This window comes from Stegodyphus dumicola, chromosome X1 (assembly GCF_044657685.1).
Source record: "Stegodyphus dumicola isolate Sdum_Otavi_A_Nest chromosome X1, ASM4465768v1".
Classification (NCBI taxonomy): Eukaryota; Metazoa; Arthropoda; class Arachnida; order Araneae; family Eresidae; genus Stegodyphus; species Stegodyphus dumicola.
The window spans coordinates 40,532,901-40,545,204 of record NC_140780.1 but is presented as its reverse complement, the minus strand read 5'-3'; the positions used below and the strand labels follow the sequence as shown (position 1 = coordinate 40,545,204).

The window sequence follows — 12,304 nt, the reverse complement described above, 5'->3', positions numbered from 1 at the left end:
CACTTTTGAACTTGAGACTTGCAATTCTCTTCCGTTTCTCGACATTCTGGTCACACGTAACACATCCAACTTCAGTACTACAGTTTACCGTAAACCTTCATCGGTTTGCCTTCCACCACTCTTTAAATCATGTCATCCGTCTAAACAAAAGTTAGCTTCATTTTATTCCTATGTTTTCCGTGCTCTTCAAGTTTTCTCCTCCAAACTAGCCCTTGATGAAGAACTAAATTATTTAAAAGCAATAGCTATTGACAGGGCTTTTCACCCAACATTATTAATCAAGCAGTTAAAAAATTCTCATCTGAACACACTAAAAGCCACACTCTTATTTTAGGAGATTATAAAAATTCTGTTGTCATTCCCTTCTTTCCATCAATTAGCTATAAAGTTGCACATATTTTGCAGAAATTTAACTTTCGGGTTTTTGTTGTTCTCCCATCAATAAAATTCCAACTTCTATACTCAAGGACCCCATTCCGGATATGAATTCCTGGGGTATTTATAGGATTCCTTGCCAGTGTGGTTTAATTGATATTGGCCAAACTAAGAGAGCCTTAAAATTTCGCGTCAAAGAACATGAGGCATATGTTAGAAAAAAGGAAACACAGAATTCTTCTGTTGCTCAACATTGTTGGTCCGAAAATCACACTTTCAATTTTTCTGCTGCCAAAATTATTCAAAAAACATCTTCCATTGGAGAACTGGATTTTCTAGAGGCATTTCACATTCATAAAAATCTTTCTGTTCTAATTAACGATCCTAATTCCAATCCAAATTTGCCTTCGGCTTTTAGAGAAATTATGTTTTAGTTCTGGTTTCGCCAACAGATGGCGCCACTTGCTTATTCTTGTTCAGGCTTTCTTATCTTATCTAATCATTATTTCCTATCTTGTTCATTTGCGGTTTTGCAGCTGAAGATGATGGTTCGGTAAAACCATCGAAACTAGTCCTGTGAAAATTTTGTAGGTATAACGCTGATTTTTGTTGTTTGACTTCTGAATTAGTAATCGATTACTTGTATAGGACCGATTGTATTAATGAATTTAAAGTGTAATTGTGTTATTTCTTTTTATCTTTTAGGTAAGTCATAAATGATTTTTTAAAGACGTTCTACTTGGCAAAAGTGAATTTAGAAATTTTCTGCATTGCTTACAATTTTCACCCTTCTGCAGAAATTGGTATATAAGCGAAACACATTTTGTCGAATGTCGAATTACAGCATTGGCGTAGAACAGTGTTTGTTTATTTAAATGGCGTTCCCGTCATTAACTTTTGCTAACTTGTTTTAGGATCCTAACGTATTCAAAAATTTACCGCACCATTACGTAACTTATATATTACATGAAAATGATTAATTGAACACAAACTCAACTAAAATACTTACATGTCTTTTTACTAATATTTCTAGTAATTTTATTTTTATGAGAAACGGTACCAGACTTTTTGATGATATAAGAGGACTGAAGGTTATTTGCACTCTAAATTCATACAGTATGATACATACTGCAGCCCATTAGGGCTACAGCGGTAAGATCGCTTAACACTGATCGTTCGACCGGGGTTCAAATCCCAGCGAACAATTTGGTTCCAAGAGAAATTTCGTGATTTTCTTCATTTATAAAGTAAATGAGAGCAAGTTTCCTATAAAAGTCGTCCACGAAGACTTCCCTTCTCTTAGACAAATAGCCCACGTGTGTTTTATAATGATACAAGTAACCTAAGAAGAAATTAAGGGAAAATACAGTATATATTAGTTCGTCAAGGGATAGAACAATTTTAATAGATGTAGCAGAACATTTTTGAAGTCATTTCTTGAGTACAAATGTCAGGGAGTTCTAAATCGCCGAGAGTTCTTAAATATTAAATAACTTCAGTGCCTTTATTGAATCTTAAAATTGGGTTGACTGAATTATTGGATTTATTGAATCTTGAAATTTGCAATTTGCTAGGAAAGACCGATCATCTACAGTAGTGCTTACAACAATTCTGAAAATTCTAAATTAGCGAATCCATGTATGACATGCATGATTAATTACATCAAACGCTTCTAATAATTTACGTTAAAACTCTTAAAATTGGGGTGGGCCTGTAAAAAATCTATAGATATTTAGAAATACAAGAAGATTTGACATTTGAGGAAAATTGAAAAATATACTAATTGTCATAAAAGATGAACAGAAAATAATTATAATGTATAAATGAATTTTTTTTTCCTTTTTGTTTATTTTCACAAATTAAAAAAAAAAAATGATATAAATCTAAAATTTTGTTACTTAGGGAAAACGGGTATAAATTAAGCGAATAACAAATCAGTGTGAGAATGTTTTTGCATATGAAACTGAGACTGCAACACGTTCCAATCAGTTTTAACCAGCTTCAGACGTTAAAAAGCTCTATAATTATGATTTTCTCATTGTAAATGCATAAATTTTAAATCTATCATTAAATAATTTGGCATTTACAGCTCGAATATTGAAAATTATCATAATTAAGGATTTTGAATTTTTGCAATAATATGCGTACGAAATGATGATAAACAATTGATTCAAGGCTTTCATACGAATACAATAATCCGAATGGCATGTAAAAGATTATTACTATTGTAATTTACATTGAAAGTTGTTATACATTCTTGAAAAATCAATATTATAATTTATAAGGCAGACATGTTAAATAAACTGAAATTATTAAATGCCCGCAAAAAAGCAAATATAATGAGACTTTTCTAGTGCGACCGCTAACGGTTTCAAGCGATTTGAGCCACTTATATAGATGGTTGCGTTAAGAGAAGCAAATGTATAAAAGCCTATTTATTTATGTTGTAGGCAACGCTTTTAGAGTTCGTCGTCATGAGATTCTCTGTACTTATATGTAAAACAGTTACAAATAATACGTCTTACTAAAACGATCAGACATATTTAGGCTTCTAAAATGATATCAAAAATTTAAAAAAGGAAATCTAACAGAAAAGTTGCTGAAATGATTAATTTAAAGTAGTTAACACAGTTTATGATAAATAAAACATTAATTAAAGCATGACAAGCTTCAGTATGAAAGTAGATTACCATGATCATCAAAATCAGATTATTTAGTTTATGTCAAAGTACCCTAAGATTATCTGCCGAGAGGATATGGATGCCTTCATGGAGGACTCTTTATAGTGTGGAGCTGATACAAAAATTATTTCATACGTCTGATAGAAACTGACTCGCATTTATGTTACACATGGAGAAAACCACGAAAATTTCCTTGTAAGCAGCCCATCCGCCATGGTTTCAACGCCAGTCCAAACTACCAATATTCAACGATTTTTACCTCTCGATTACTAGTGGTCGAAGGTCATAAAAGTTAATCTCTGACTTTCAAAGTTATCGATCTATGTTTTATTACATGATTATTCATGCTCAGATTTTTGGAAATTGGGATAAATTAAAAATTGGAATTCTGTATAGAAAGTTCTATTCTGAAGTTAAATAATTAAACTTATTTAATTTTTCGTTCTGATACGTTTTAGGTTCTGAATACGAAAAGCTCCCTTGGGGCTCAACTTAGAGAGTAAAATGAATAAGTTTCTTTAATTTGGTTTGAATTATAACAAAGCGCACGAAAGCTATCTGCCTAAGAGAAGAGTTGTCTTCGTGGGGGGCTTTCGGCGTCTTCCTGGTTCTGCGATTCCTGTTTCCGCGGTTGTCAAAATCATTCCTGTTTCCGCGAAATCATCAGTTTTCATTAGCCCCCTTCCCAAAGGGGTTACATAGTGGAGGGCCGAATGGACCTTGACCTCCCCCGAAAGGTAGGAGAGGGGGAAAAATTAAAAAGAAGAATTTATAAGGTATTTCTCTCGCTTTCCTAGCGTGCCTTCGTGGTGTAGTGGTCAGCACACTGAGCCGGTATTTCAGAGGTCCGTGATTCGATTCCCGGCGAATACGGTTGCTAATTTTTCATCTTGCCTGCTTCCAAAAATACCTAATGTCTCTACAGTGGTGCCCGAACTAAAAGGGTTGTGGATGATGATTTTCCGCAGCCAGGATTTGGCGATTAGGTCCTCTAAAACCCTAGTCGCCCTTAAAAAAAAAAGGGAAGTATATAAGGTATTTCTTCCGCTTTCCTAGCGTGCCTTCGTGGTGTTGTGGTCAGCACACTGGCCGGCATTTCAGAGGTCCGTGGTTCGATTCCCGGTGAAGGCGGTTGCTAATTTTTCATCTTGCCTGCTTCCAAAAATACCTAATGTCTCTAAAAATTTTTTAAATAAATGGTGGCTTTGCAAATGCGGTCAAGAGCAGGAGACTGACGTTAATTACGAAAGGGGAAAGTAAACGGCTGTGTCAGGGATCATAAGGGGAGATATATTTTAAAAGAAAAGTGTTTTTAGGTCTCATTCAGTATCAGTATATCAGGAATATATATCGCGTGCTGGAGATAAAAATGTTTTTTTTCGTACAGTGTTGACATTGCTCGCTTTGAAATCGCTGAGTTTGTTAATCAAAAATTCGTTGAAGTGTTATAAAATATGAAATCGATAATAAAACAAATTTTAAATTCAAATTAGGGCTTTCACCCGTCGATATTCTATAGAAGATTACGTTATTCAAATTTTGATGGCTCTAGGTACCGTCGTTTTATCAAAACATACATACATTCATGCAGACTCTTCATTATTTAATTTCTTTAAATATAATACAGGGCGATAATATTTGGTGGCAACAAATTGAAAGGTGATTCACCGTTTATAGTTTTCAACTCAAAATGCCAAAATGAAATTAATAATCCTTCTGGGCAAATTGCCCCTTTGAACTAATAATGTATTCTAAGAGCGATGCTCTGATGCCTAGCAGTAAGGTTTTGGAATCAAGAATATATTTCGCAGAACCATTATATTACTTGCAAGTATTTCATTAACTGATATCGTTAAATTTTGAAATTTCATATAAACTAGAAAAGGGATATAAAAATTAGGAAATATTTTATTTTTAAATAAACATTCAATTTATGTGTAGATAGCTGCAAATATTTTACTCAGTTGTTGTAGCAAAGTTGTAATTTTATTGGGGGGGGGAACTAGGAAATTCCACTGGTTAAGTAATGGAACATCGAGAAATTTTTGCGATCGAGGAGCAAAACGCTTTTTTTCTGGGAAAGGGGGGGTCTATACCAGAAACGAAGCAATAACACAGATAACTAGCATGTAACTAAATAAAATATTATACATTTTTTTTAAATTACAAATTTACATTTATTACTCAATTCAAGAAATGCATACAAAAGCATTAAAGTCAAGATTACTTAATTTGACGGAATTTTTAGACATTATGCTGTACATAAAACGGTTTTTCTTCGTTAAGAAGTTCGTTTTTAAAAAGGCACCGATACGAAATCGTCGGCACTGATACGAAATGAAGGGCGATTTACACTATACCTCAATTTCCTGGCCTGTAAGACGCGCAGTGATTTATCAGGTTAAAACTTGGGAAAAATACTTAGACAGAAAAGAATTAAGTACCTATTTTAATGATAACACTTTATACAACGAAAACGGAACTGTTGCATTAAAAAATTAGCAAATACATCAGCGTTTCTAAGAATCCCAGAAATTCGTCATCACTGTTGCTAAAATCATAGTTATTTTCACTTAGGTTGTCACTGTAACTAGATTTGCCACTTTTCTAAAACACAATGTCATCCTTATTTCCACCTAATGCACTGCTAATTCCACACTTTTTAAAAGATTTGTTGTAGGATAAAATTGGATAATAGGATAAATGTATTTTTCAGTATTAACTTCATTCTGAAGAATTTTCTGCAGTCTAGTTTGCGTTATTTTATTCATAAGTCTCAAATTAAAAACAATTTAATGTTTATATGTCATTAGAAAAATTAACCAAAAAGCAGCGACCACAACGTAATTGAAAAACAGTCCTTTAGACGTGAAAAGGTTGAAAACCATTTGGGTTAAGACTATTTTCTCAGATACTCAGCTACTTCGCATACATGTAACATAGCATTCAAAATGAAAAATTCAATATTTACTACAAAGTCATTGATGTAACAAATATCTATCTTTCTACTCCTACTTTAAAAGAAGATGTTATTTGCCTTACAGTTTATAGTTCACTAATACATTTTCATTGTACAAAATTGCATTCCTTCCAAGAATTCAATTTGTATTTTCCTCTCTATAAAAACTGAATGTACAGAAGTTAGATGTTTAAACGACCCCCGCATTTTCTCAAGACCACGAGCAAGACTATCTCTTCCTTTTCAGCCCGCCCCCCCGTGAAAAAAGGGGTTCTAAATTTACGACCTGACCGCATATAGGTTGATTTCTTCTCAGAGGGTTTACCTTTTACCCCCCGGGGTTTTCCCCCTCAAAATTAGGGGTGGAAAATAGAAGTCCAACCTCTCTTGGGAATAGGCTCTGACAACCATTGTTCCATGTAATATGAACGAGACAGCATGAACAACAATCATTGTTATCAGGATTTGTTTTGATTTTGATTGAGTCTTTTTAGATTTTTATTGGGAAATTTTCGATTGCAATGCTTTTATATTTCCTTTTTTTATGTCTTTGTTGTTTTGGTTCAAGCATTTTATTTCTGTTTCTAGGAGATAACATTTTCCCTCAATAGCATTAAAGATTACGATTTTTCTTTCGATCCGTAGGAGACAATAATTTTATTGATTTGTAAATAAATTTTATTTCTTACTTTGCAGCTTCAGCGCAGACATTAGGCTTTTTAAGTACGTAAAAATTCATGTAAACTAAAATACAAACTTTGATCTTAATAACCAATTTAGCCGCCTATCTAATTTGGTTGTTTCCTCTTTTTAACCTAAAATAGTAATAGTAATAAATCTCTCGCAACTGAATCATTATTTACTATATTATTATAGTGTGACTGCCTTTGTTTAAATGCTTGTAGATACTGAGATAAGCTTGATGAACTAACATTTTTTTAAATACATCATTAGTTCACTGTATAAATGTAAAAGTTTGGCGGTCTGATATGAAGCTTAATTCAAAATGATCTGACGCGAGGCGGAAACTACCGCAGCGAGTTTTAAAAATTTGTTGATTGTGCGTTTGCGCAAAATACCGCCAACTGATTGTTGGCTATGAAGGAAGGATGCTTCCGAGTAATTGAAATTAAAGTCTGGTAATTTGTTCATGAAATCAAAGCGCGTTGCAGGAGTCACGGTCACTTCCTCAAGGAAAGAACCACAATTGAAATAATTTTTCTTAAGTATACTTTTATGTACTGAAGGATAAGACCATGGTGTGAAATTTTTATTCTTTTTTAACATTTGCCCTTTCTTTCTTTTTCTTTCTTGAATACCTTAATGCTTTCCAATTTTAAAATTATTTTTTTTAAAAATCTTTTGATAAATTCACCTTTTAGGAGATTAAAAATTTTCCATCGCCAAATTTTCAGTCGCTAATTGCGCAAAAAAGCAACCCTAGGCATCACTTTCCCCATTTTTAATCATTTTCTTTTGTTTTCAATTACGCATAAGTTTATACTTTTTGTTAATTATTTAAATATTGATTGAATTCTCAAGTTTTAATAACATTTTTCGTTTAAATTTTAATATTAGTAATTGTATGCATTACTTTTTGCTTTGTTAGGCAAACTGAATCTATTTCATTTTAATTTGAATTTGTTTTTATGTATTTTTGATAGAAGGACGACTGTGTAAAAGAGACATTCAAAATTTTCGGATGAGTGTTTAAATAATTTGAAATGGTTCATCAGCTAATTTTGAGTGAGCAAAAACACAGCGGTTTTCCTGGAAAATTGATTCAATTGAGATCTGATCGACCTCCTCTTGATAACGTTCAATAGATTTTAATTTTGTTCCTTTTTTTTATGTATTTTTGTTGTTATCAGGATTTGTTTTGATTTTGATTGAGTCTTTTTAGATTTTTATTGGGAAATTTTCGATTGCAATGCTTTTAAATTTCCTTTTTTTATGTCTTTGTTGTTTTGGTTCAAGCATTTTATTTCTGTTTCTAGGAGATAACATTTTCCCTCAATAGCATTAAAGATTACGATTTTTCTTTCGATCCGTAGGAGACAATAATTTTATTGATTTGTAATTAAATTTTATTTCTTACTTTGCAGCTTCAGCGCAGATATTAGGCTTTTTAAGTACGTAAAAATTCATGTAAACTAAAATACAAACTTTGATAATAACCAATTTAGTCGCCTATCTAATTTGGTTGTTTCCTCTTTTTAACCTAAAATAGTAATAGTAATAAATCTCTCGCAACTGAATCATTATTTACTATATTATTATAGTGTGACTGCCTTTGTTTAAATGCTTGTAGATACTGAGATAAGCTTGATGAACTAATATTTTTTTTTCTGCATTTTATTTTTAAGCTGTTTCATAACATAAATGAAAGAAATGAAACCAGCGATGTCATTCTGAATCAAGTCAAAGAGAAAATAAAAATATTACGCAAAGAGCTGACAGAATTGCTTGAAGTATGTATGTTTGATTTCATATTTTGAAACAAATATTTCTGCAAATAAATATTATTCATCTGAATAGTTGATTACTCTGTTGCATTTGAATCATTGATAAGGAGTAAAAATCAGTGTCATTGCCATTTAGGAACGCTTTCTGGTGAGAAAGGTTATGCTTACATATTATTGTGCCCCCCAAAGAAAATTAAAATGTAAATCCGTTATAAATTAGAAATGACTGCAACAACATTTACTAAAGCATGCAGTAATATGGAAAAGGTGTGTACCTGTTTTGTATACATAGAAAAAGGTCAGAATGTGCAGTAACAAGAAATATTACCAAAAAGAATAGTAGATCAAGTAACCGAACCAGAACAGGAAATACTTTCAGAAAAAGTATAAATTAAAGACTGTTGTACAACATTAAATTACAAAAGAATATCATTGAATGGCATTTAAGGAGAAATAAATAAACCTTAAATTGTTCAAAATTATCAAATTTGTGTAGGAGACGACCCTTCAAGGCAAGTTTACAATGTCTTCAAGTATACCAAATTTTGAAATCATGCATCGATGAATTTTTTTGTTTCTCAAATATTTGAAGGGCTATATACAGGACGTGGCATACGCCACATAAAAATGGTACTTTATGAACATAGCAGAACGGGTAAACAAGAACATAGTGAAAATAATATGATATTACATGAGAAATTATCACAAGCGCTGAGATAGCGGTGTCAATGAGTTAGTCTACGCATAACGAGCAGCGATGCATGATACTACGGGGCCGAGTTATTCTTAGGCCGAAAGTTAATGGCACACCATTGGACAAATAATTTTTTGTACAGAAGAGACCCCTGAAATCCCAAATGAAAGATATCCAGAAACTATTAGATGGAAGCAGCTGCGTGTTCAGATAGGGCAAGGAAAAAAAAAAAAAAAAAAAAGAAATATTATGATAATGAGGCCGAGGGAAGTAAATTATCGAGTGGGAGAGGAAGCACTTCCAATCATCGCCAGGTGACGAGCGAGTTGCCAAATTTTGTCCCAAGTTTCAGATGGACCCATATGTTAGTCGAAAAAGTTAGAAAAGCCGTACTCTACTTGTACTACTACTTGAGAGACTGGGAACAAGTAGCGGCAAATGTGGATCAAATTAAATCTTACTATAATAGAAATAAAATGGACATATTTAAAAGTATTTTGCAAGAAAATCAAGATGCCACGGGCAGCAGCAACGCCGAGCAAAATTAAATGGAACTCGAAATTCCGGCAGCCAAAAGGAAGGCAACGACAAATGCCAATGCTAATGATTATAAAATCACGGAGTGGTTCAAAACTATGTACATCCACATCAGAAAATATCTAAGTAGTGAGCAGAAATAGGAAAAATGCATAAATAGTTATCATAATGCCCACTAGAGGGAGCAACATTATCTAGAGAAAGTTTAGGGGGGGGAGTTTTTTTGGCTTTAATCTTTTTTTTGCATTTTTTAATTTTATAATTTTTTGGGGTATTTTTATGTGTGTATTTAATTATGGCAAAGCACACTAGGGCTATCTGCCTAAGGGGAGGGATGCCTTCGTGGAGGACTTTCTAAGGGAAACTGGCTCGTATACACGTTACACATGGGGAAAACCACGAAAACACCCATGCAGCCATCCCGTTCGCGGGATTCGAACCTTGGACCGAACTACCAGTGTTCAGCGACTTTACCGCTCGGCCGCTGGTGGGCCAGAGGTATTTTTATATTTTTATAACACATAAATACAACACCAAAGCAGAAAGCGGATAGGAAAGATTTTACAGATTAATAGGCTCATTGGCATATGGCACTAATCATAGTGACGTAAAGTATTAAATTTTCGCTAGGAAATATTTAGGGCAGAGATTTATTTCTGCGGGCATGGTGTAATTAAGTAGTGATAACAATGCAGAAGTAGCCACTATTCAGTAAAATTGGAGTAGAAGATAGCAATTATGGCACAGCAATTATATGGCAGTACGATGAATGGTGTAGAACAGACGAAGAAAGCAAAAAACCCAAACGGAAGCAAGAAAGGAGCCAACACGCAGCGACTCCAGGAAGCGACGGCAGCCATCATAGGAGCTACGAGCATGGAGGTAAGAAAGGTGTGGCCAACCGGCAGCATATAAGCAAAATGTACACTGCTAGGACAACGGCTTGAGTTTGGCCAATGACAATGCAGATAAGGGTCACCATTAACTCCGCCCACATGAGTGATGTCACATTTCTGACGCCTTGCCTGAGCCGACATTTGTTTACATTCTGCTATTCGGCGTTAGGTGGTGTATTTAATTATGGCAAAGCACACTAGGGCTATCTGCCTAATGGAGGGATGCCTTCGTGGAGGACTTTCTAAGGGAAACTAGCTCGTATACACGTTACACACGGGGAAAACCACGAAAACGTCCATGCAGCCAGCCCGTTCGCGAGATTCGAACCTCGGACAGAAGTACCAGTGTTCAGCGACTTTACCGCTCGGCCGCTGGTGGGCATTCGGCGTTAGGAAGTGCGTTGTTTGAATGAAAAACATTTTTACACTGCAATGTAAATTTGTTCTACTGATACTTTTTTTTTTTTTTTTTTTTTTATTTATTTATTTTCCTTTAAAGTATTATTTCCTTACTGTTCCAGAAGGAATATAAATTTATGTCTGAAACTTTACAAAATTTCGCTCTATATGCATGAGTGTGTATACACACGCATACACACATACATATATTTTCAATATATAATCATATGTAAATTATATTTATCAATATGCATGTGTATGCATATAAATAGTGTGTGTGTAGGCGTGCATTCATTTTTCAGAATGTCAGATTTGTAGCAAATAATCTAGAAAGCTTTTTTCTCTTAATTTTTCACATCTTCACATTCAGTTTTTTTTAAAATAATTAAGATGATTGTATTCATATTTAATATTTATACACAACTTGATTTATCATTTAAAAATGCATTTATTTAATTTTGGATAAAGTGAGTTAATTCCAGTAGTATATGATTTTTAATAATAGAATAACTTCTCTAAAGAAGTTTTTGTTCGTTTTTATAATTTCTTTATAAGATTTACTTAATAATAAATTATTAATTACTTTTAAAAGTTTACTTAATAATATTAGAAATAATTAATCTGTTACTCCTTACACATCTCTTAAATATGTTAACAGAAAATTTTCGTTCAATAGCTTTATAAATTTATTTTATGCAGTATTTTAATTTAATAAGAACTAGTGTTGATAAGTGAATTTCCATTGCTTTCTTTATACATTTAGTTTAGAATTCAGTTTTCAGTGCATGTAATTATTCTCCTTTATGGCCCTCCGTACACAACCCAACAGCGGCTGAGCGGTAAAGTGACTGGAACGCTGATAGTTCGATCTGAGTTGGATTCCAATTGGACAGGCTGGCCGCATGAGCACTTATCTGGCTTTTCACATGTGTAATATGGATATGAGAGTTTTTCCCTTAGAAAATCCTCCACAAAGACATCCTTCCCACATAGACCTTGCATGCTTTCCATAATCAAACAAACCAAACCAACCTTCCAAGCAAAGCAGCTCCTCAAAAGAAATTCTTCATATCCGTCTAGGAAATGACATTCGTTAATGTAATAAATTGTCATCATACACACTAAACCAAACTCTGAAGTTGTTACTAATTATGCTTACAGAAACAAAGTACTTAATACCAGATTTTGTTGATTAATTTGCATTTTCATAAATAGTTAAATAAATTTCTGACCTTTAATAAATACAGTGAACCCTCTCTAAGATGACCACCAGCAGTTCTATATGATTTTAATTTTGT

At 33.3% G+C, this 12,304-nt stretch overlaps 1 protein-coding gene across 2 annotated transcripts in view; it reads left to right on the top strand.

Annotated features, from left to right (window-relative positions):
• The window catches only part of LOC118180746 (uncharacterized), an 87,235-nt gene that overhangs the window by 59,606 nt on the left and 15,325 nt on the right, over nucleotides 1–12,304 (top strand). For both annotated transcript variants that reach the window (XM_085807796.1, XM_085807797.1), the window contains exon 5: nucleotides 8,382–8,486. In XM_085807796.1, the coding sequence (XP_085663922.1) occupies nucleotides 8,382–8,486 (105 nt within the window). The remainder of the gene's footprint in view (nucleotides 1–8,381; nucleotides 8,487–12,304) is intronic.